This window comes from Sus scrofa, chromosome 4 (assembly GCF_054392235.1).
Source record: "Sus scrofa isolate SSC_HxYL_T2T_F1_AM1 chromosome 4, Sscrofa_HxYL_maternal_Yorkshire_Landrace_v2.0, whole genome shotgun sequence".
Taxonomy (NCBI): domain Eukaryota; kingdom Metazoa; phylum Chordata; class Mammalia; order Artiodactyla; family Suidae; genus Sus; species Sus scrofa.
In genome coordinates this window covers 136,272,841-136,298,090 of record NC_139386.1, presented here as the reverse complement: position 1 = coordinate 136,298,090, position 25,250 = coordinate 136,272,841, and the positions used below count along the sequence as shown (strand labels likewise).

Here is a 25,250-nt window from a genome sequence, read left to right as displayed (position 1 = left end):
CTCATGCCGCGGCCGATGAGATTCCATATAATTTGCTCCTTTCTCGCCACCCTTCTGCGCCCGCCCCTCACTCACTCTGTCTCCTCCGCTTTTTCTCCCGTTCCTCTTATGCACCAAACACTTTCCTGCCTCTCACGTCCTCGCACTCCTTCCAAGGAGCCTCATCACACCATTCAGCAGGTATTTACTGAGCATGTAATGTATGCCAGACACTGGTCTTGCCCCGGGGACACGGCAGCGAACAGAACAGCCAGCGTTCCTGACATTCCTATGGGACGCTCTTCTTGGCATGACTGGTCCTTCTACTCTGGGCAGAGAGTCTAGGAGAGGCCTGCCTGGGATCCAGGCTGGCTGACGCGGGGTTTAAGTGGAGGGATGTGGCGTCCTGGAGCAGAGAGGCCAGGCAGGTGGTGAGCTCAGGCGGGGCGCCCAGGATTGGAGAGGGCCCGAGCAGTGGGGCGGAGCGCCTCACCCCGGCCTGGGGGGCGTGGAATTTCAGAACTAGGTAACTGGATGGAGAGGGAGGAGGAGGTTTGTGTGATGATAGGAAGGGCCCTCAACGCATATTCCTTAACCTGGTGTAGATGACCCCTTGGACCCGGTTCAGGTTCAGCATCCCACGTGCCGCTGGGAGAGCCAGGAGATAGTAACTCTCCAGCAGGACTTTGGTGAGGGCTGGGGTCACATTCGCAAAGCTCTGAGCGACTCGGGCAAAGCACTGAGGAGGTGGCAGCCCAAGGGCGATGGGCTGGCCATGTCCCGCAGACCGCGGACCCGCCGCCCACTGCCTTAGACTGTGTTAGCAAGACAGGAGGGACCCCTTGTCCCCGGACTCTGAGTTCCCAGCTCCAGACACAGCCCTCGTTTGCTCAAAGAGTTGACGTGGAGAATGAAAGCCCAGAAGAGTGAGCGCGTGGCCCCGGCCCCCGGAGCTTGTCCTTCAGTTTGCGTGAATCCAGTGTTTTCTGCCTCCCTTTGCCTCCATCCCCGCCCACACCCTCCTTCCAGTCCCCCTAATTCGCCTTTCTGTGCCTTCTCTGTGTTTTCCTCTCATTCAGTGGGGAAAAAAAGAAAAAAAAGAAAAAACAAAAAGCAATAGACTTAGAGACTGCATCTGGGTGACCTTGAGGAAGTCCATTAACCTCTCTGAGTCTCTGTTTCACGTCCATGAGGTGGCGTGTGGACTAAATTTCTCCCCTAAATCTCTCCCACCTCCGTCATACCCTGGTTCTGTCTTTCCCCTCGTGTGCCTGTTTCCACCTCTTCTTTACATCAGGTCCCTCTGCCTTCCTGTTTCTTAGAATGGCTGTCGGCAGAGCTGGAACATAGGTTACTTGTTACAGTATTTGGATGGAATTTTAGGGTTCCCATCCTCAACTTCCAGAGGCAATAAGTACCGTAATAGGAACACGCAGTCCCCCTTGCCGCCTTATTCCAAGCTCCCTATTGAGTCCTTGCTCTGCGACGTGCTGAGAACAAGCCACTGACCAAATCAGACCGACTCCCCCAGCTCCCGGAGCTCGCAGCCCATTGCAGCCCGTTCCCTGGAAACAGCAGAGGTTTTGGAAGCCCAGCACTTGGAACTTGTGGACCTAGAATATCTTCAGAATTGCCTGTGTTCTCCTCGTCCCTGAGTGTAATTAAAAAAACTCAACCAATTCATTTTCCCGTTTGTTTAATATAAACCTAAATAATCATTTCAAGCCTTTCTCTGCCCTCCTCCTGCACCAAGTTATCATTTGATCCAGCTGACCTGCTGCTTTGTGCTTGTTTGGGTTACAGTCTGTCTGGGCGCAGGGAGGTGAGGTCTTTGGTCTCTGAAATTGTCGTGGTACTCATCAGGAACCTGTAATGTTCTTAGGAAGGTGAAGTGATATACACAGACTGGAAAATGGAAAGAGACCCTGAAACTGGCCGACTGATGAGTAAGTTCTGATGATTGTTCCTTTATTGGTAAGTTGTTCCCTTTTTTACAAAGGACTCATGACTGGCCTTGGGAAGTGTACGGAGGGCCCCCGAGGTCCTGACTCCACGCTTGTCACTCAGAGCGAGGGCTTTGGACAAGAGCACAGCTGTCACCCGGGAGCTTATTAGAAATGCGGAATCTGGGCTCCTACCCCAGGCCTACTGAATCCGAGTACAGATTTTAATAAAATTCATCAGTGATTTGTTTTCACACCAGAATTTAAGGAGCACTGGTCTATTGATGCTAAAATAAAACTACTGAGATACTTGGACAATTGAATTTTAAAATAGCAGTGCTGTTTCAACAATTTGCGTTGCAGTACAGCAGAAATTGACAGAACATTAAAAATCTATTGTACTTTAATTAAAAATGTTTTAAAAAATTCAAAAGCCCAGTAGCTCAGCTGTGTGGAAAATCTGAATCCACATGAAATTATCAGCTAAATTCTCCATGATCTTGAAGACCTCAGCACTACGTGGGAGAAGTAACTCTAGAGCCCCTCTTAAGGGCTGGGACCCATGTGTTCATGTGTCCCTCTGCTGCCAGGGCCCAGACTCTGGCAGCTGAACACAGGTATGAAGGTCTTACCCAGGTGTGGGCGAGAATCAGAGTCCACACTTCAGGCCCCAGTCAGCAAAGCTCCCTGTCAAAGCTCGGAGCCCTAGGGTGCACTGAAATTACAACCACCTCCTCTAAAGCTTTCGATTTTACCATGGCATGAAAATACATTTGAGCTGCTTTTCAAAGTGTGCAATAACCATGAGATGAGGAAGAGGCAGCTCCTGGAACTGCCAGGACACCGTGGAGCGTGAGGCAGAGGGCTAGGCTGGGTTTACAGAAGGGGAGCTGGTCAGTCCTGTGTGTGGTTGGGGCAACTGGAAACGCGCCTGATGGAGCCGCTTGCCTGCAGGGCGCAGCTGCGGGGGCTCAGATCTGCACCCTGAACTTCATCTTCTTGGCTTCTGTCTATGGAGGGTCTGGTTGTGCAGGCTAGAGTCTGCCCTGGACCTGGGAGGACTGGCTTTGTCGGCACCGCCTCCAGGGCGCCGTTTTCATCTGGAGATGAACGCATATGCCTACCTACTTTTCTCAGACGGGTCTCCTGCCTAGAAACCCAAGTGTGTGTTGTCAGTGAGAGGGGTATTGAGAAAGGGTTAGATATGACCTCAGAAGAGGGTCAGACGCGTGAAGAACGGAGACTGATGTTCCGGGCACTTCAACTCCATGACTTAAAGTTGCACTCAGAATTGTACGTTGGATATAATGAATTACGTGCAACGACTCCGATGCTTACTCGTGTTTCTCTTTATTCTTAACACTAGCGTTCAGGAGTGTTAAGCGTCCATGTGCTCATGGCAGTGATCTCCACCGCACCCCTGGGATGCAAGCTGCCATCCTGATGCTGCGACTGGTTAATGCACAGCTGGACACTGGTTCCTCCTGGTCTCAGATTTTCTTGCAGCCTTACCCTGCTGCCAGCTTCCCACACTGTGTTTGAGGTGGCGCATGACAAACAAGTTATTTATTTTAAATGAATGTCATTCCGTCTATAGAACCAGTGACAATAATCTTAGAAACTAAGAGCTTTACGTTTGCATCTCACTGATATTTGTCCTTTCTTTGAGTCATTCATCAAATCTTTATTGAAACTCTATGTTTGCATCCCACGGATATTTGTCCTTTCTTTGAGTCATTCATCAAATCTTTATTGAAACTCTACTGGTGTTTCATTTGCTATTTTAAGGACAGCTCCATTTACTGCTTAAAGACATAGGGCCTCTCAAAGGACAAAGGGATAGAAGAGTTGTGGGTTGAGACCTTCTACCCACAGTACCAATCTTGATACTTGATAACTTGATAATTACAGTTACCCCGTCTGTTACATTTCACAGACAGCTTCTAGACTCCTGGACAGCCCCGCTCCCCAGAAAAGGGTGGTCCAGGGAAGCCCGCTCACCAAGGATAAAACCAGGCTCTGAGCAACACAGGCAGCAGCAAGAAGAAAGCTGTTTCCAGGGGTCTCTGCCTCCCCAGGAACCTTCGCAAAACTTCAAGATGGCCTTAGGAGGGTGTCTCCTGTGCTCTCGAGATGGGGCTTAGCTCGAGGGAAATTGGTCTTTTTCTGTAGCTTGGAAGAGCTACATTTAAATTTATTTATTTATGGAGTTCCCATTGTGGTGCCGAGGAAACAAATCCGACCAGTATCCCTGAGACTGCAGGGCTTCCGCAAGAGGGACGGGCTCACTGCAGTTTCCTTTCATCGCAGCTGGAGGGGGAGCAGGTGTGGCTATCAGGTGGCACCCTCTCCGAGTCTCTGCCCCAAGCCCCAGGGTCCTCCCGCCTCCCTGGTCCGATGGCTCCAGCACGGCCCCAGCCCGGCTGTGGAGCTGGCTGCTGCCCACAGCCACAAGCCCCAGGCGTGGCCATAAAAACATGTGCCTGTCTAGGCCAAACCATAATGTGTGGCTACTTTATACTAAAACAACAAACTTATTCTGAGGCTCATTCTATTTACAGCTGTGCGAAGGCTGGAGGGTTTTTTGTTTGTTTGTTTGTTTGTTTTCTCATAACACCAATGGAACATTAAGCAGAAAAGAGCTACCAAATCTTGCAAAAAGCTCAGTGTCAAAGAAATCTCTGTCCACCCAAGTTCCTTGTAGCCATAATTGCCCTGGCCACAAGGAAGCAACCCGAGAGTCGTTGATCTGTGAATGGATGAACCAAATGTGCTCTACGCATGCACTGAGATAGTGTCCATCCTTCTAGAGGAAGGGAATTCTGATGTATGCTGCCACACGGATGAACTCCGAGTATGTTATTTTAAGGGAAATAAGCCATTCACAAAAAGACAGGTACTGTACGATTCCACTTCTACAGAGGTCTTCAAGAGTCACATTTGCAGAGCTAGAAGGGAAAGAGATGGTGCCTGGGGCTGAGGGAAGGGTGAGCGGGGAGCAAGTGTTTGGTGGGTCCAGAGTTTCAGTTTTGCAGGATGAAAAGCGTTCTGGAGATTGGTTCACATCAATGTGAACGTATTTAATTCCACTGGTCTATACTTCAAATGGCTAAAATTTTACAGTTCATGTTTATGTATACTTTTATCTCAATTTAAAAATTATTTGAGAAACGCTTATAAAGCAATTCACACACACACACACACACACACACACTATGCTTTTTAGGGCCGCAGGTGCGGCATATGGAGGTTCCCAGGCTAGGGGTCGAATTGGAGCTGCAGCTGCTGGCCTACACCACAGCCACAGCAACGCCGGATCCCTGACCCCCTGAGTGAGGCCAGGGATCTAACCTGCAGTCTCATGGATACTGGTTGGATTTGTTTCCTCTGCACCACAATGGGAACTCCATAAATAGATAAATTTAAATGTAGCTCTTCTAAGCTACAGAAAAAGACCAATTTCCCTCGAGCTAAGCCCCATCTCGAGAGCACAGGAGACACCCTCCTAAGGCCTCCTGTTCAAGCGTCTTCAAGGGCTCACAAATACATCTTGATTCTCCATTCCTGCCCTTTGACTTCACCCAAGCCACCATCCTCCTAAGAGAACTGCTGCACAGCCTCCCATGGTCCCTCTTTGCTTTTATCTGCCTCTGATCCGTTCTCCCCACAGCAGCCAGAGAATCTGCTCATACGTCAATCAGATTGTCTTCTAGGCCTAAAGAATTCATTAAAACACAACACACTTAGAATGTAATCTAGGGAGTTCCTGTTGTGGCACAGTGGAAAGGATTCTGACTAGTAACCATGAGGTCTCAGGTTCAATCCCTGGCCTCGCTCACTGGTTAAGGATCCGGTGTTGCCATGAGCTGTGGTGTAGGTCGCAGACTCGGCTTGGATCTGGCTTTGCTGTGGCTGTGGTATAGGCTGGCAGCTGTAGCTCTGATTTGACCTCCATATGCCTTGGATGTGGCCCTAAAAAGCAAAAAAAAAGGAAGAAAGAAAGAAATCTAAGCGCTTTTCCTAGCAAAGCTCTGTGTAGTCTGGACTCTCCTGGTCTCCATTTGTTTCCTGTCTCCTCACGGGATTACCAAACTGCAGTCCTGCTGCATGCCTCAAAATTACAAATGCACTAAAACACTTCTCCGCATTGGGTGTATATTCCTCCTCTGGGGATCCTTCTCCACAGCACAGGCTCTGGTGCAGAACTCAGGCCTGAACGATGCATCTTCAGGGAAGCCTTTTCTGACCATTCTGCCTAAATCATGACTGTCCCTTGTTATTCTTTCTTATGATAGTCCTTCCTTGATGATATTTTTCACATTTTTTTTTCCCGCTGTACAGCATAGGGATCAAGTTACTCTTACATGTGTACATTTTTCCCCCTACCCTTTGTTCTGTTGCAACATGAGTATCTAGACATAGTTCTCCATGCTACTCAGCAGGATCTCCTTGTAAATCTATTCTAAGTTGTGTCTGATAAGCCCAAGCTCCCAATCCCTCCCACTCCCTCCCTCTCCCATCGGACAGCCACAAGTCTATTCTACAAGTCCATGATTTTCTTTTCTGTGGAAATGTTCATTTGTGCTGGATATTAGATTCCAGTTATAAGTGATATCATATGGTATTTGTCTTTGTCTTTCTGACTCATTTCACTCAGTATGAGAGTCTTTATTTCCATCCACGTTGCTGCAAATGGCGTTATGTCATTCTTTTTTATGGCTGAGTAGTATTTCATTGTGTATATATACCACATCTTCCTAATCCAATCATCTGTTGATGGGCATTTTGGTTGTTTCCATGTCCTGGCTATTGACTTCTCACATTTTTTATTCTATACTTTGGGATTTGTTTATTGAGAATCTGTCTTTCCCATTGGACTCTAAGCTCCACAGGACAAATGATGTTTGTTTATTAACCATTGTTTACCCAGCCATCTACAGTACCTGGTCCATACAAACAATCCACAAACCATACGCATAGTGTTGACTAACGGATAGGCTAGTGAATGAGTAAGTCAATAAGGACAGGAAGTGTTTCTCTGAGCCTGAAACGTGGCCCGATGGGAATTTCCCTGGACTCCTATGAAAAGAGGAGGCTCAGTCCTTTGACGGACTCTTGGCCCAGCTGGTCTCTGCCTCTCCACTTAGACCTCGTTACTAGGGACCTGTCTGCCCATCGGAGGTCTGCCCACTCTCCACTGCAGGAACGCTAACAGCTAGTAAATGTGCCGTGGCCTTTTTCCACTCTGACAGCAAAGAAGCCCGTGAGCCTCTACTCGGTCCACGACGGAGCTGTCCACACGGTGCAGAGGTCCCCTTTTTACGAGGACATCATCCTCACCATTGGGGGCTGGAACGTGGCCATCTGGAAAGAGGGCGTTACGGTGAGTCACCTGCAGAGTCCGGAGCGGTGTGCGGTCCTCCGTTGTTGAGAAAGACAGTGGGAACAACAGCCAATAGGAAGGGCCTTTGGGACACTTTAGAGAAACTGGAACAGGTGGCCTGGTCTCCCACTTGTCAGCAGACCCGCTGCAAAAGTCTTTTGAAAACACAGCCGCTGGCTTTTCTTTCCCGAGGGAAGGAAGCATTTACTAGTCTCTGTTCTCCAGAACCAGCCTTTTCTTCGACAAAGTGTCCTTGGCCGTTGGCTCGCTTTGCCTTTCCCTCCCGTTAAAATAGAAGATGGGGTGCTGATTACCGTGTGGGGTCCAAGGAGGAGCGATGGGTCTGTCGCCTTTTCTTTCTCCTGCCCCAGAAATTTGTCAGCAGGTTCAGAAAGTGGGAGTAAAAAAGCTAAGGGCTCCATCGCCAGGTGGAGACGTGCAGGGGTCAAGGTGAGGCAGTGCCAAGAATCGGGGGTCAGGATAGGGACAGGCTTGGGTCCAGGCAGACAGAACCAAACTGCCAAAAACTAGAACGACTGGAAAAACCCAGTGAAACAAGGTGTGGGCGAAGAGAAAGATATGTCCCTTTGGTGAGCTATTTAAGAAAAGTATCAAATCTGACCAAAAAATTGTATATGGATATATGTTTTACAGCAGTAATATATAGTCTTTGGATAAATTATGTATGTGTGGATATATACATACCTAAGTGTATATTTTTACACACATTGTGTGTGTGTGCTTTGACCTAACATGTTTATTTCCTTTCATTTGGGGACTCTAACTTACACAGTTACCCCCCAAAAATGTGTGTGAATATGACGAGTTTGCCAATCGAAAAAAGTTGGAAACTCTTGACGTGTCCATCCACAAAAGGACTTCTACTATAACCAAAGCATTTTTTTTTTGTCTTTTTAGGGCGGCACTCACAGCATATGGAAGTTCCCAGGCTAGGGGTCTAATTGGAGCTACAGCCGCTGACCTACACCACAGCCACAGCAATGCAGGATCTGAGCTGCATCTGTGACCTACACCACAGCTCAGGGCAATACTGGATCCTTAACCCACTGAGCGAGGCCAGGGATCGAACCCGGGTCCTCATGGATACCAGTCAGGTTTGTCTCCACCGAGCCACAGGGGGGAGCTCCCCCAACACACGTTTTTATGATTTTTTTTTTTTTTTTTTTTACAACAAGCAAGTATTAGTTTGGCAGCTAAAGAAGAAGAAAAAGGAAATTTAGACAAGATTTTCTAAACACTATGCAGGGGTCAAACACCCCACAGTAAAGAAGAGAAGATGACCCCAAATCTCTTTCAAGTAAGAGCAGCTTATGGAGAGAATTGACTTTCATTCGCTTTTCCTGCCAGCCAGAGCTGGATCCGTGGTGAGCAGACACGTGGCAGGAACATAACGTTATTAGCAACATTTACTTATAATCTTGACTTACCGGATGTCCACCCAGCTCCATGGAAATAGCAACGGGCTTTAGCAGCAGTTGGATTATTGGAACAGCCAACAGCTCAATCGAAAGGTCTGACCTTATGTGAAAAGTCACTTAAGAAAAAAAGATGCTATAAAGACATACAGGGTGGTCTGTAGTGGTTATAGGACTGGGCGCTCTCACCGCTGCTCCCTGGTCTGGGAACTGAGATCCCCGCCTCTGTGCACCTCAGCCGGCACACACACAGCGAAGAAAAGAGCGGGCATCACAGAAAAATCCTACAAGAAAGCGGAAGAAGATGACTTCTGAGCGGGCATGGTTTTGCTGTCATATGATCACAGCTACCTGTGTCTTACTTTCAAAAGAAATCGCTGCGAATGTCCCAAAATCTTCTAATGTATTTTTAATTTTTAGACTGGACCCCTCCTGCAGTCATCCTGTGCCCCGAAAAGGTACACCTCGGGGCACTGGTCCCTGACAAGGCCCGGGCTCTTCTACGTTGGCCGAGAAGACGGATCCATCGACATCTGGGACCTTCTGGAGAAAACCCACGAACCAGCCCAGTCGCAAAACATCTGCATAACCGCCATCACCTGCGTCAAACCCTGGGCCTTTTCTGGTGTGTGGACCTTTTCTGATGCGTGACCCTTTCTCGGGGTGTGGGGGCCTCTTCTGGGGTGTGCACTCTGATCAAATGTGCTGAGTCAGTTTGCCTTTTCGGGCGGCTCCGGCGCGTGGGGCCGTTCACCTGGACCGCCTCTGATGCTTCGCTTCCCTCCCCTTCCGTCACTCCCTCCCTTTCCCTCTTCATCGGCTTGGACGCAGCCTGAGTTTCGGTCACTGTCTGCTTCATCGACAGTTGTTTCTGAGATGCACGCAGTGTGCCGAGTCCAGGCCGATTCTGACCGACATCATGAAGAGCTCGCTTCTCGCCCTCCAGGTCCCTAAATCACAGTCTGAACCCTGAAATCTTTGCTACTTTTTGTTGCTTCTTTTCCAAATAGGATAAGGTCTGTAGCCTTACCTTTTCATCACGTCACAAATGTTCAGCATTTTATCACTTTCGTGGCTCTTCCCTGGACAGTACCGAGCAGTTCTCTTCATGAGATCATGTGTCTCCCTGGGTCATATGTTGATTCAAACCATAAATTTTGAACTAATTATCAGGGAAAATAAGGTATAAGAGAGCAAGCAGAAATTTAAGAAAGCGTCTGTGGAAAATTAATTTATATTTTTTGTCCCAGTTTCTCTGTTTCACCCAAGTAATACTTTCTGTGCAAACCCAGTACATTTTTGCCTTTTTTTTGTTTGTTTTTTTTAGAGCCACACTCACAGCTGTGGAAGTTCCCAGGCTAGGGGTCTAATTGGGCCTACACCACAGCCACAGCAACTCGGGATCCGAAGCACATCTGCGACCTACACCACAGCTTGTGGCAACACAGGATCCTTAACCCGCTGAGCGAGGCCAGGGATCAAACCCACAACCTCATGGTTCCAAGTTGGATTCGCTTCTGCTGCACCATGATGGGAACTCCCATATTTGCCTCTTTTAAAAGAAGTTTCCCTTTGTTTCCAAAGATGTGCAAGCATAAAATTGTCTTTCTAGGAGTTCCGTTGTGGCTCAGTGAGCTAAGGAGCAGACGTAATGTCCATGAGTGTGTGAGTTTGATCCCTGGCCTCGCTCAGTGGGTTAAGGATCCTGTGTTGCCACAAACTGTGATGTAGGTCACAGAAGCAGCTCAGATCCAGTGTTGCTGTGGCTGTGGTGAAGGCCTGCAGCTGCAGCTCTGATTAGACCCCTAGTCCAGAAATTTCCATATGCCACAGGTGGGGCCATAAAAAGAATAGATAAATAAATTGCAGGGTTCAGAATCTCTAGGTCAGAGTCTGGCTACTGCTTGGCAGTATATGCCATGAAAGTGTGTTTTCCTATCTCTGCTACCCAACATTGCTTGTGTGTGTGTGTGTGTGTGTGTGTTCCTACAGGGATTGCAGGTCTAGGGTTTAGCAATTTGAACCAGACCTTCTGAAAATGAGAGGAAGAATAAAGTCGATGAGACAGAAAATTTAAATTCTCAAATACGTTTGTTTTATATCCATTTTAAATAATCAAAGGAAGCAATTTGTTTTTATAATAAGAAAACTGGCTCTAGCTGTGCCTTTGTATGTCATCTGCGTGATGGTATCCCTTTGCCCTTACTGTGTCTTTGGTGGAAATGATTTCATCATTATTATTATTTTTATTTTTTTATTTTTGTCTTTTTGCCATTTCTTGGGCCGCTCCCACTGCATATGAAGGTTCCCAGGCTAGGGGTCGAATCAGAGCTGTAGCCACCAGCCTACGCCAGAGCCACAGCAACGCTGGATCCAAGCCGTGTCTGCAACAGCTCACGGCAACGCTGGATCCCCAACCCACTGAGCAAGACCAGGGATCGAACCTGCAACCTCATGGTTCCTAGTCGGATTCGTTAACCACTGCGCCACGACGGGAACTCCCTCATTATTATTTTTAAATCTTCCATGTATTACCCCTTAAACTGGCCCAGCGGATCCAGCCAGAGAGGGCTGGCTTCAGCTGGGAGCTACACTCCTTATACAGCGCCTGGAGTTGGGCAGGTGGCTGACAGAGGCTCGGGGTCTCTGAATGTGGCCCCCAGTAGGCAATGTCTGATGAAGGTGCCAAGATCCCTGGAACCAGAGCAGGTCCTCTGGGCCATCACAGGACAAAACACATTCCCTGGTCGCCTCCAAGGTGGCTTTCTGATTGCAGAGGTGCTTCTTCCTGTTTTTGACTCTTTCAGCTAAGCAGCAGCTGATAGCCATAGCCGATTACTATGGAACGCTGCACATACTGGAAATTCCGTGGACATTAAGTCACCCTTCCAGCAATGAGGTTGGTAACTTCCGGCTTTGCAGATTTATGTCATCAGATGCTGCTGAGGCATATTTTGTAAGTATGTTTAGAAATGACCACTTTTGCTCTGCAAGAGAACAAAAGAATCGTACAGTCAAAAATAAGGTGATGTGTTTCTGTTGTATGGCTTAAAGCGAGGGGAAAAAAATGCAATGAAAGAAAGACCCAGTTCATAAAGCTCAGATTCAGAGAAGAATTGGCGGATTCATACTCCAATAATGTTCTTTTCAGGCTATAACCCAGGCAGGAGATCCTTCTTTCAGGGACCCCCTTCCCAGAGGGACCACTGGCGTGTTTATGCATCTCTCCATTGCCAGCTTCCACCCCTCCTCCTCCAGCTTGGCGGGCAGCGTGTCTGCCCCTCCACGCACAACACTCAAGGGTGTCGAGCGATGTTAATCTTTAGCTTATAAAAAGATCAATAGATGGAAGTGTGTAACTGTGTGTTCAACCCGCATTAAATGTACAGGTTACAGTCTGTTGCGAGTTCCGACAGCATCAGCCTGGTTCCGGGCAAGGAGACGCTTTCTTCCTTTGGTCGCCTTGCCCGAGGCCTCTACTCACATTCCTGCTCCTCTTCTTATGCCCACATACCAAGCTCTCCGGGGCCCAGGAACCAGCTCTGCCTCCAGTCCCTTCAGGGTTTACCTCAACACCCTCCTCTGGGTTTCTCAAGTTTGGTTGGGACGTGGGACTTGCCCTGGTCTTGAACGTGAGAAGGAAAGAAGCAGGCGGTGGGGGGCGGATCCCTGAATTGCAGCCATGAAGCTGCAGCTCCAGGGCTCCCGCGTGGGCTCCCTCTCACGGGCCGGTGTTTCTAACAGGCATCAAGTATAAGCCACTACTTTGAAAGAGAAGTCAAGCACCTGGAATATGTAGAACAGCGCAAAAAAATTCGTGAACAGGAAAAGAAAGAAATGGATTTGGAATTGGAGAAGAAAAAAATTGTAAGTTAAATTTCGGAAACCAACCAAAATTGCTTTCCTCTGATGCCAGTGGGGACATATTTGTATGGCTTAGTCTACAGTTTCGATAGAAAAATTATGCCTTTTCACATTCTTCTCTTGTTCTCATGTGAGTCAAGCAGGCATTTCTCTGATTTCCTAGTTTACTGTGCGTGAGAACTGCCAGTGGGACACCTAGTGAGATTCCGCCCAATTTAAGTTTCTGAAATTTTCATATTTTAAAGTCTTTTAGATACAGGGTTATCTACATAACAATTATAGATACAAAAATTCAAAATTTGAATGCTTTCTCTTCATAGAATGCTATCATCTGGTGAACAATGCATTAAAACAGGGCAAAACAGGAGTTCCCCTCATGGGTCAGTGGTTAACGAACCTGACTAGTATCCATGAGGACGGAGGTTAGATCCCTGGCCTCCCTCAGTGGGTTGGGGACCTGGCATTGTCGTGAGCTGTGGTGTAGGTTGCAGATGAGGCTCAGATCCCACCTTGCTGTGACTGTGGTGTAGTTCAGCATCTGTAGCCCCAATTAGACCCCTAGCTTGGGAACCTCCATATGCCATAGGTGTGGCCCTAAAAAGACACACACACACCAAAAAAAAAAAAAAAAACAGTGCAAAACAGAGTGGACTATGAATTCAGACGTGAGGGCTCACTTCCATCTTTCTTACTTACTAGCTACGAGATCTGGAGCAAGGTTTGTGTCTCTGCTGAGCTTCGGTTCTCTTATTTTAAAAATGGGACTCTGATAAGCCCCTTTTAGGATTACTGTAAGGCTTTCAGCACGGTGGTCTGACACCTAGTAGACTCTGATTAAGTGAGAGCTGGTAACAGACAGACAGACAAAAATGGACTAGAACTCAAGTTTTCGGGAGAGAAGAATTTACAGGACACCCCCACCTTAAATTCTGCCCCCCCAAAAAACCTAAAGTTCTGACAGCCCCACCCTCTTCTTTCTCAGCCTGTCCGCTTGCTGGGACCCTGTCGCCCTGGTGGCCTCTTCTCCTGATCCCCAGAGCTGGGGGCCTTTAACTGTTCTGTGCACTCGGCTCTTCTTCCTTCCTCACTGGGGTCATCTCAGTCCACGCTTCTGCTGGGCTCTCCTTCATTCCCTCCCTTGCTTTTGGTCACCGCCCGTTTCATCACTGCCTCGCGTTTCCTTGTAGCCTCATACGTAGCCTCCTCCAATGTCATGACTCATGTGAGACCCCAGGTCTCAGAAGCACGAGCACATGGAAAAGTTTTCATGCACTGCTTTAGCAAATGGGTCAACAAGGTCGCATTGATGGATACGAATTAGTGCACCAAAAGCGGAGGGCCTTCCTGTCCAACACTGTGCGGCGATGACAAAGCACAAAAGAACACCAGGGAACCAACTCTCCCTGATACAAAAAAAAAGGTGTTGGTCTGGCTTTTGGGGCATCACGAACCCTGCAGTTCAGCTGGGGGAGAGTCTGCCACGCTTTCCACACACCATCTATGATGACTACGAGGGTTTAAATGCCATAGTGACAGCTCCCAACTGTCCACATCACTGAGACTAAGTAGAATTGTGGATAATCCAAAAACAATTTGCATGTGAAGTCCTTTTTTTTCCCCACTTTTTAGGGCTGCACCTGCAGCATATGGAGGTTCCCAGGCTAGGTGGTCGAATTGGAGCTTCAGCCGCCAGCCTACGCCACAGCCAGAGCAACACAGGATCCTTAACCCATTGAGCAAGGCCAGGGATCAAACCTGAGTCTGCATGGATGCTAGTCAGATGCGTTAACCACTGAGCCACGACAGGAACTCCGGAAGTACTTTTAAAACACCTGAACGTTATAATAGTCCCATTGTGGAAGCCTGGGATGCTTTTGAGTCACCAAACTGTGCCACCTGCTGCCTGGTGTTTCTGGTCCTTTTGCCATCACGCCCTCCCCCGAGCAGAGCTGCTGCCTCTCCAGCTTCCTCTGGAATGAGGCTGTGGGAAAGGGCCAAGTTCAGGGCCCGTCTGTTAGATTTAGAACATGAGCGGGGGTCCCCGAGGAGGACCTCTCTCCTTACAAGCAACTGATAACAGGGACAAGGGGCCTGAGGGAGCTGCCTCTGAGGTCACAGCGGGAGCTAAACTGTGTGAAGTGTCCGCAGCCGGCAGCTGCCGTGAGGAGCACTGGTTATAGACGGCGGGCCCGCGGGCACCCTCACCCACAGATAGAGGGAATCTATGTGCCCACCCCTCTGCAAACACTGCAGCCGGATGCTGTCCACGCACTGAAACGTCAGAGTAATGACAGCTCGAAGAACATATGAAATGAATTCCAGCAGGCGACCCAGCGCCAAGAGGAGTGACAGTTCCCATGGGATCCATATGTTGAGACTGAGAAGAGGGTGAAACGCCGAATAATTCTGTGGCCTCTGGTCAGGGACCCCCACCCCAGACCACCAGGAACCCACACTCCGGGCCACGAGGGAAGCAGGAGCCGCAGGGAAGAGGCTGGAGGAGGGTGCTTTTTGTGGAGGGAGGTGCTGGAGGTCCGGTGGCCCCCACTTCCCACTCATGCAGACCGCCCAGACCCCAGGAGGAGAGCTGCACGGGACCTGTTGCAGAGGTGGCTGCTGGCTGAGTGGGTGCCGGCCTCCTACCTGTGGAGCCACAGAAACCCAAGGGCTGGGAGTTAGCAAGGGCCCAGAGCAGAATGTCCAGAAGGAGTTTAGGAACTGGGGACGGGGACCTGACCTCTGTGGCTGGAAGGTCTGCAGGCAGGAGATTGGCTGAAACTGCTCTGGCAGAAGGAGGAGAGAGGACCCCGGGGCAGTGAACTTGTCCTGATGGCAGAGTGAGGGCCGTGGGTTTTCCTGGGGCCAGGGGGCAAACTCAAAAGAGCTAGGCTCCGATCAGAAGCCCCAAAGGGCCTTCTAACTGGAGTGATGCAGCCTCCAAGAAAGAGGCTGGAGGTCTCAGAAGGGGTGTCACAGTGGGGCAGTTGCCCTTTCGACAGTGGACTGGCTGGGACCTTCAAATACCCAAAAACGACATTATCCTCATACCTAGAAGTGGTAAGAAAGCCTGCGGGATCTGTCACATATGCTGCACAGGTCAGGGGTTAGAAGAGCAGCAGTTGCTACTCTCACCCCATCAAGTCCTGCCCTCTCTGTGAATTGGTTAGTGTAGCTCCCACATATTAAGTGCCTCCTGGGTGCCATGAACCATTCTGAAGACTCACCAGTACTTAACTGTTCCTTTAACCCTCACGGTGCTAGGGAGCGGTTGCAATTCTTCTTGGGAAAGCAGAGAAATTAAGAAGAGAAGAGAGAGGGAAAACAAACCTACGGAAAGAGGGCCTCGGTGGGCGGGGAAGGGAGCATCGTGTGTGTGGACGCTCAAAGGGGAAATGATTGCAGATTATTCTCTAAAGCAACTAGAATAAAATGCAGCACTGGTCCCCTTGATGGAATCCACAAAGACAGGGCTGGGTGACAAGGGGTCAGAAGGCACCAGAAGACAATCAGATGGGGAGAGGACGAGAGGAGAAACAAAGGCAACAATGCAGGGATCCCAAAGCTCCTCTGAAAGAAGACACAGATGAGGGAAAAATCGTGACTGCCCAGCAAATTAACTGTCACGCTAATGAAACCAGAGCAGTCCTCATGCAAATACTGACAGATCAAAGAACAAAGCAGATGACTCAAATGATTCAGCAAGAGCTGCTGGGTAAATTAGCTGAATAAAAGCTCTTTGTTGTTATTCTCACCGCCCTCAACGTGCTCCTCCCTGGGTCGGTGGCAGCAGCTTGCAGCCCGGCCTGAATTCCCCCTGCCCCTGACATCCCGCCCCCAGCGCTCAGCGGATCCGCCAGCTCCACCACCAGGAGACACCTGAGTCTGCACACACCTGCTCTGTTCTGTCTCTGCCCCCCAACTCCGGCCCCGAGCCCCTCCCTGACTGTGCGGGAGGTGCCCCCTGCCCTCTCCCTCGAAGCCCTTCCCGAGAGCGGCACCAGGCCAGCTCTTCAAAAATAGCCCCTTCCCAGCCTTGGGTATCTTCAGGTGTCAGTGTTATATGGATGACTTTTTTTTCTCCCCCCTAGAAAACATATCAGAAGTCAAAAGAACGATTGGAGACGGAATTGAAAGCAGACTATGACGATTACTTGGAGCTGGAAAAGAGCACCCTCGTCCGCCTCGGGCTTATCAAAGTGGAGGAAACCGGGTCGCACGTGGAAATGATGTAGGAGACCCTGCGGGAGCCGTGTTTGGGGTTTCACGGGGCCTTCTTTTTCTTCATCATTGTTTATGTGAGGTGGACTAGCAAACATGAAAAAGGTTTGCGTTCACATATTAAGCTTTCATTTTACTGCTATTAAAGCTTCTGAATTAAACAATAAGGTATATTTCAGTTCTGGGGACTGAAAATATACCGAGCATAAAAGTTATTGCTGGAGTTCCCGTCGTGGTTCAGGGGAACCTAGTCCGACTAGCACCCATGAGGATGTGAGTTCGATCCATGGCCTTGCTCAGTGGGTCAGGGATCTGGCATTGCTGTGAGCTGTGGTGTAGGCCAGCAGCTGTAGCTCCGATTCAGCCCCTAGCCTGGGAACTTCCATATGCTGTGGGTACAGCCCTAAAAAAAAAAAAAAAAAAAAAAAAAAAAAAAAAAAAAAAAAAGGCTAGTTCTAATGAAACTTCCATTTTCCTGTGGTAAAACAGCTTCAGAGATCCCCTCCACCCTCAGTCCTTGACCAGCATCCATTCAGAGCCTCTAAGCCCAGGCAGAAGTAGAAATCAAACTTTGCTTCTAATTAGCAGGTTGCAGAGTTCCCGTCATGGCTCAGTGGTTAACAAATCTGACTAGGAACCATGAGGTTGCAGGTTCGATCCCTGGCCTTGCTCAGTGGGTTGAGGATCTGGTGTTGCTGTGAGCTGTGGTGTAGATTGCAGACGCAGCTCAGATCCCGTGTTGCTGTGGCCCTAGCATAGGCTGGTGACAACAGCTCTGATTGGACCCCTAGCCTGGAAACCTCCATATGCCACAGGAGCAGCCCAGAAATGGCAAAAAGACAAAAAAAAAAAAAAAAATAGAACTAGCAGGTTGCTTTCCAAGAAGTGTTCCCACTGGACCACTGCACAGATTGTAGGGCCATGTGCTAAACAAAATATTAGCAAATGAAATCCAGAAATACATGCATTGAAAAGGATTGCACGTGAAGGTCATGTTGGATTTATCCAGGAAATATAAGGTTAATAGAAAATAGATCAGTGATTGACTAAAGCATTTATGATACCAAATAAACGCAGAAAGCATTCACTAGAATTCAACATCCACTCACAAGAAAACAATAAATTCTTTGCAACTACAAAAAGAAGGAAACTTCCTTAATCCGATGCAGGGCATCTAGAACAATCTTGCAACAAACATTATACTTAATCGTGAAAAGTTGAAAGTTTTCCTCAGAGACGTGGAACAAGGACAGTGCCCAGTGTCGTGTCTTCTGGTCAGCATGGAACCGAAGGTTTAACCAGCACGGGCACAGAAGGGGAGTAGTAATAGCGTTTGAGTTGAGAAGGAGCTCGATGTACCTCAATAAGAGGTTCAATGGCACAGGAGAGTGTCTAGTGTGGGAGGCGGGCTGCCGGGAGAGGAGCCAGGAGAGGAAGCGAAGGCTCCTGTAAAGCAAGCTGAAGAAGCAAGATTAGAGCTGGCCGAGAATGGGGAATTAATGGACGAGCCAACCAGGAAGGTGACACAATCAGCTTTACATTCAGGAAGATGAGGAGCAGATTCGAGTGGGAGAGTCAAGGCAGGAGACAGTTGTAACAGTTCAGGGTAAAAGACTAGGACACCCTGTGCTGAACCTTAAAGTGAAAATGGAGAAGAAAGGCCGATTGCATCCGATTGGATGGCAGGGAGACAGAGGGTGATGCCAAGGCTCATAAGTTAAATTGCCAGGAGGTGACGCATCATTTACACAGAAGTCAGGTAGGAGCGGCGCTTAACCCTCTGTGTGCCTGGGACAGGCGGCTCATTGCTGTGATGCCTCCTCCTTCTCTACAGTCAGGACGAGAGGACTTACCGGTAACGTTTTGTAAGAGCAAATGAGTCCCTGCGTACGGTGGTGGTGGGGGGTTGCCCCACACAGGTCAGCATCCTTATTAGAATATCCCAGGGCTCATCCTTGTATGTGAACGTTTCTCTTTCCTTTTTTCAAAAACATTTTTTTGGTGGTGGTGTTTTTGTGGCCACACCAACAGCATATAGAAGTTCCCAGGCCAGGCAGTGAATCTGAGCTGCAGTTGCAACCTACACCACAGCTGTAGCAACGCTGGATCCTTTAACCCACTGCACAGGGCTGGGGATCGAACCTGCACCTCCACAGCAACCAGAGCCACTCTGGTCAGATTCTTAACCCATTGCGCCACAGCAGGAATCCCTCTCCTTTTTTTTAATCCACATCGTGCCTTCGGTGAATCATCACTCTCCTAGTTTTATGTACTACCTGTACCTCTGGCTTGAACTTCTCCCATAAAATCAAGAGCGGTATAGTCATTTGAACACTTCAGGTCTGGGGTGTATACTAGGCATCTCGAATTTAAACACGTCCGAAACCGAGTGCCTGCGTTTCCCTCCAAAACCCGTGTTTCCCACGGTTCCCGCAATCATCTTGCTTCGGCTACTCCACAAAAACCTTGAGAGCACCTTCATTTCGCTCTCGCACAGTCCGCACCCAGTCTGTGAGCAGCCTGTTGGCCACGCCCTCGGAACGCACCTGGAGCCTGACCACGCCCCCCTTCCCCACTGCTGTCGCCACAGTCCCCGCTGCCGCTGCCCGCGCCGCCTGGGGCTTTTGCCGCGGCGGCCGAACTGTTCTCTCTGCTCCTTCCTTCTTCCCTCAGCCTCTCTCAACAGCAGCCGGGTGGTAGTCCGGGGTTTGTCTGTTTCCGCTGTGCCTACAGCCTGCAGAAGTTCCCAGGCCAGGGACCGAACTCAAGCCACAGCCCTGACAACAACAAATCGGTAACCACTAGGCCACCAGGGAACTCCAGCCCCATGGTAATTTTAATGGAAGCCAGAGGCGGCCATTCTTCTGCTCAGAGCCCCTCCTAGTCTTCCCAGACAGAGGCTTTGCTGTGACCTGCAAGCTCATGCAGTCAGTCTCTCCGTTGTCACCCTGGCCTCCTCTCTCGTGCTCCCCTCAGCACAGACCACGCTGCTCCATCATGCCAGGCATGGTCTTGTCCCAGAGCCCTGGTGCTTGCTGGTCTGTGCTTCTCCGGCAGTTTTCCCTACTTCACTTTCATGTGTTCCCTCAAAGGAAAAAAAATGCTTTGAGTGCCTACGATGTGCCTGCAATTTTAAACAGGGTGCTCAGAGTAGGTCTTACTGGGAAGGTGACATTGGAGCAAAGACCTGAAGAAGGTGAGGGGCTTTGCCTGGGGTTTTCTAGGAAAAGCATGTTTCCTGACCCAGTCCCAGCCGACTTCTGCTGGGGTCTCCCGGATGGAACTGAGTCGTGTGGCCACTTTTAGTGCAAAAGAGGATGGGACTGCAGAGGACAGGAGCGTCATGGTTACCTGATAAAGGCCATCGCCCGGGCTGGCACACGGTCCCAGGCAAAAGCAGGGTCCTCTTAGCAAAGAGGACACGGCGATGGATGCGTGGAACGAGCGTCGGCCTCTTTGCTCGCAAGTAGGGTCTTGGCAGAGTCTGGCATTTAGCAAGCAGTCACATGTTTTGCTGCTATTTCATCTAATTTATAAATACAATATGATTATATATTCTCGCTGCAGAAACCAAACGTGGGGTTCCTCTTGCCTGTGAGAGCAGCTATTACCAGTTCAGTGTGATATTTTTATTGTGTGTTTATAACCTCATTTTTTTCCAGGTCATCTCAGCAGCCTATGGCTGCTAGCGAAGTCACATAAATAGCCCACATTTCAGGGGATCTCGCCCCACCTGCTCATCAGGCCTCTCATCCTGCTGCAAAGCACCTCCAGGTGTGCCCTGCAGTCTCTGGGATGCAGGTAGAGGCACGTGTGTTTTAAAGCAAGTCCCAACCACCAGGCACTCAAGGCTCCCTTCTCCCCATGTGCTGGAGATACCTAATGGCCTGCGACACGGGAGAGGGGCTAGGTCTGTGCCTCGGTGTGAGTTCTGGTCCAGCAAGAAGTGAGCACCACGGCAGGACTGGATGTGCAAGAGATTTACTGGGAGGCTGAGCAGGAAGGCCAGGGAGCGCTTTCAGACCTGGATGCGGTCTGGTCCCTCGGAAGGAGCGAGGGAAGGAAGCAGAGCAGGATGGCGTGTGTCCCCAACCAGCCACCTGCCCAGCTCCTCCGGCCTCTGGGCTTCAGAATCTGGGCCAAGTCACCGAGCCGCCTCCTTGCTTGGGGCGAGCTCTCTTCCAGCCCTTCGGTGGCTCCAGCAGCTGCCTCTCTCAGGCCCAGTCCCTGCACTTGGCCGACAAGCTCAGGCTCGCCGCAAAGGACACCACCAAGCCCCGTGCTGGGAAGCTCTTCCTGAAGCTGCGGGATCCCGGGTGTGAGACAGAGGAGTTGGCCAAGGCGCCTCCTTCGATTCCCCCGTTACCCCCTCCCCCACCCGCCCTGCCCGCCAGCCTCGTCTTCTCCCTCTGCCCTCAGGGCTTCTGGCTGGCGCCCAGTGTAGTGAAGAGAAAGCAGTCTTGAGATCCTAGCAGCTTCTACCCCAAGCAGACTGCTGCGTCCCCATATCTTGGTTACGTCATCTGTAAGATGGGGATAATACTCGCACCGCCTCCTACCAAACTATGCAGGAGTTCCGGCGGCTCGGCGGGCTAAAAATCCGACTAGTGTCCATCAGGATGTGGGTTTGATCCCTGGCCTTGCTCAGTGGGTTAAAAGATCTGGCGTTGCCGTGAGGTGTGGAGTAGGTCACAGATGCAGCTCCTATTCAACTTCCATATGCCACAGGTGCAGCCATACAAACAAACAAACAAAAAACAATGTATGTAAAATACCTGGCGTATAGTTGGTGCTTAATAAATGCGGCCTCCATTTCTTGTGTGGTCTCAGGTACAAACACACACACCAGAGAAGCCGTAGTGTTTCCTCTTTGTCCTATGGAATATTCTTTGCTTTTAACATTTTTTTTTTTTTTTTTTTTTTTTTTTTGGCCTTTTAGCCTTTTCCAGGGCTGCTCCCGAGGCATGTGGAGATTCCCAGGCTAGGGGTCGAATCGGAGCTGTAGCTACCGACCTACACCAGAGCCACAGCAACACGGGATCTGAGCCCTGTCTGCAACCTACACCACAGCTCGTGGCAACGCTGGATCCCCAACCCACTGAGCAAGACCAGGGATCGAACCTGCAACCTCATGGTTCATAGTCGGATTTGTTAACCACTTCGCCACGACGGGAACTCCTACATGTTCGTTATTGTTAAGCATAATGTCTCTCATTCTCAAACAATGATCTACGTGGGGCTCTGCCTGCCTAGTCGAATATTAGTCTTTAATCATTTTAGTAGGAGACCAGATGTGTTGGACATAATATTTAAAATTTGAATGCTAGCTTTCTTTTTTGCAGAATTTGAAATGCTTACGGCTACCCTGAAAATTAATTGCTCTAAGAGGACTTGATTTATTTAGATTAAATTTCATCATCACTCAGCTGTACAAACTGCCTTTTACCCACCAAAACCTGTTGCGTAATTAAACTAGCATGTCCCCTGGCCCTCAGGTAAACACAGTGTCTGTGTGCCCTGGGAATGCAAAGGTCGCTGCGTCCAGCCGACCGTGGCCTCGTGCACTTGCTCGACTTCGCTAATCCACCGCCGTCAATAATTAACACCTCCCCGTGCCCTGCACCCTGAGCCTGCTTGGGGAGGTCCTCACCACCGGGCTGCTAGGTGGCCATCGCCAGGCCGGATACCATGTGCCTGAGCAAGGCCCCCGAGATGGAAATGAAATCCTTCAGCGAAGGGCAAATTAAACCCTGTGTGATCGTCCGCTTTGCCCATGGCTCTTGAGCCACTGGAGGGTCACAGGCTCACGTAAAACAGCTTCACACAGTCGGAGCGGAATTGCAAACATCAGAGAAACCAACCACGGAAGCAACCAACCAGCCAAAAGGATGGTTTTGTAAAAATTATGTAATTGCTTCCGAATGCTTTCTTGTTCACAAACATGTGTGCATGGTAAATAATACAGGCTGTGTCTCTGCAGTAACGCCGATGCTCCAAACTCAAAAGGACAGAAAATAAGGTTTCTCGATGGCATCTGTAGATGTGACATGCTAGACTGTTTTTATTCGTTTATTAAACAGGGGAAGGAAAGAAGATGTAAAACTGATTTCATGTTCTTCCCCAGCGAGTAAAGATACATTGTCTCGGTCCTTTTCATAAGCGGTATTTTTAAGAATAATAATTCTCTTTAAAAAAGTAAATAAATAAAAAGGGAGTTCCCATCCTGGCACAGCGGAAACAAATCTGACTAGGAACCATGTGGTTGCAGGTTCGATCCCTGGCTCGCTCAGTGGCTTAAGGATCTGGCGTTGCCGTGAGCTGTGGTGTAGTTTGCAGATGCGGCTCGGATCTGGCATTGCTGTGGCTACGGTGTAGGAGCTACGCTCTGATTAGACCCCTAGCCTGGGAACCTCCATATGCGGCAGGTTCGGCACTAAAAAGACAAAAGACAAAAACAAAACAAAAAAATACCCCAAGACTCTAAATCAAATCTAATATACGGCAAGTGTCTGCTTTATTTCAACTGGAATAAACAAGCTAAATTAACCTTTGAAATGGACAATGATATTTCACTTTTAATGAAATTTCTTGACTGTATGATCAGATATAACAAATTTGAAAAGTGAAATAAACTCTCAATTACCCAGAATCCTAAAAGGCGATAACTAGAACTTCAATGTTTTAGTCCTTCAGTGAACTCTTTAGACAGCTGAAGACAAAAAATGTCTTGTTATTAGGGATTTATTATTAGGAATGTATTAGGGACCAATTTCAGGGTCAATCCAAATATTAGTAGGATTTAGTCAGACAGTCACATCTGCAGGACTGAACATAATTACTGGTTGTCATCAGCGGAGAGACAGCCAAGGAGACTTTAAGCTCAGCCACTCCCAAGCTTTGTAATGTTGGGCAAATAACCTTTCTGATCCTCCACTCCTTCGTCTGTAAATCAGGATAATAATTCCCACTGCACAGGATTACCATGAAGATGAGAGTCAGATAAAACCTATGAAAGTTCCTTGTAAATCTAAGTGCTTTTAATATAAATCTATAGAATAATAGTCATCATCATTAGTAGTTTTATAGATGGAGAACTATTTCAAGATTCTAAGGTGATGTTTACATCATCAAAGCAAACCCACTTTGTGTTTGCTGGTGGCTCAGCAGGTGAAGGATCCGGCATCATCACCACTGTGGCTCAGGTTCGATCCCTGGCCTGGGAACGTCCACATGCTGCTGGTGCAGCCAAAATTTTTTTTAATTGTGATGATGTTCAGCTGAGCAGCTCTTTTTTTTTTTTAATGGGTCACATTTTTGGTTACCTGAGAAATCTTTGCATAATCCAAGATTTTTTCAAAAGTTTTTATACTGTTGAGATTTACATCTAAGTCTATGACCCATTTCTAGTTGATTTATATACATATGTTATAAAAATATATAATATATGTTATTGAAGGGTTTTTTCTTTCTTTTTACAACTGCACTTGCGCATATGGAGGTTCCCAGGCTAGGGGTGGAATCAGAGCTGCAGCTGCCGGCCTACACCACAGCCGCAGCAACGCCAGATCCTTAATTCACTGAGTGAGGCCAGGAATCGAACCGAATCCTCATGGATACCAGTCAGGTTCTTAGCCCATTGTGCCACAGCGGGAACTACCCTAGTATTCGAACCAGCTGAGGAGGCTGCACCCTTGCAGATGAGACTGTAGAGCCAAATGGAAGGCGAGTTTTCCCTGAAGGCAGTGGAGGAGGAGGCGGAGTCTGTGGGGCCCAGGAGGGAAGGGCCATCTGACACACCAGAGCTGGCCGCTGGCTGCGGGGCTTGAGGAGAAAAAGACAGATCAAGAGAGGCCAGAATATGCCCAGTTCGGCCCCTGTGCAGAGGGACCAGGGCGCCCAGTGGCAGCAACTTCCCAGCCCCTCCCCGGAAGACCTTTACCTGTTGTTTTGGCGGCTGACAGGCAGGTCAGCACTGCTGTTTCCCGCGTCTTTTGACAAAGGGTCCCCACGTCCACCCAGTGGCCTCTGGTCACCAGAGGAGGGAGCACCGGGAAGTAGTTGTTGGGAGATAACATCCTGTTCTTCTCCTGCTTCCTCGAAAGGGTAGGGCCCCCCTCCACCTCTCGAGGGGCAGACTGTGGAGGAACTGCGGGCTCTCTGGGTCCCCAAGCCACAGAGTCACCGGCGGACAGGACCCTGAGTGGGGATCGGGGCCTGGCTGGGCCGCAGCGTTTTCTCAGCCCCAGAGCAGCCTCCTGGGATGCGCACATGTTCTCGTGTCTCTGACGGGCTCTGCCTCTGCCAGGAGAGGCTTGTTTTTAACCAGCTGCCAGGACTGGGCGGGGGCCATCAGATCCCAGGGGTGTCGAAAGAAGCCGTGTTCACCAAAGCCCCAAGTCACACCCTCCAGCTTATCTGTCTCAGCAG

The 25,250-nt window shown here is 49.2% G+C and overlaps 1 protein-coding gene and 1 long non-coding RNA gene across 13 annotated transcripts in view; one reads left to right on the top strand and one right to left on the bottom strand.

Moving 5' to 3' along the window:
* DNAI3 (dynein axonemal intermediate chain 3) overlaps positions 1–16,984 on the top strand; it is a 60,992-nt gene extending 44,008 nt beyond the window's left edge. For 8 of the 12 annotated variants that reach the window (XR_014843158.1, XR_014843156.1, XR_014843157.1 and 5 more), the window contains 6 exons: positions 1,862–1,925; positions 7,175–7,305; positions 9,162–9,366; positions 11,549–11,640; positions 12,486–12,608; positions 16,694–16,984. Coding sequence is in view for 9 of the 12 variants with exons in the window: in XM_021090350.2 (XP_020946009.2) it covers positions 1,862–1,925; positions 7,175–7,305; positions 9,162–9,366; positions 11,549–11,640; positions 12,486–12,608; positions 16,694–16,837 (759 nt within the window). In the remaining 3 variants the exon portion in view is untranslated. Of the gene's footprint in view, positions 1–1,861; positions 1,926–3,288; positions 3,686–7,174; positions 7,306–9,161; positions 9,367–9,606; positions 10,033–11,548; positions 11,641–12,485; positions 12,609–16,693 lie in introns of those variants that run through there. The other 4 variants (XM_085021306.1, XM_085021304.1, XM_085021305.1 and 1 more) reach the window with 3 other exon arrangements.
* Positions 10,814–25,117, bottom strand: LOC146404304 (uncharacterized). Its single transcript, XR_014843159.1, has 2 exons — positions 24,763–25,117; positions 10,814–11,728 (listed from the first exon to the last, which is right to left on the bottom strand). It is a non-coding gene; the product is annotated as an uncharacterized LOC146404304 (long non-coding RNA).
* Positions 25,118–25,250: the final 133 nt, after the last annotated feature.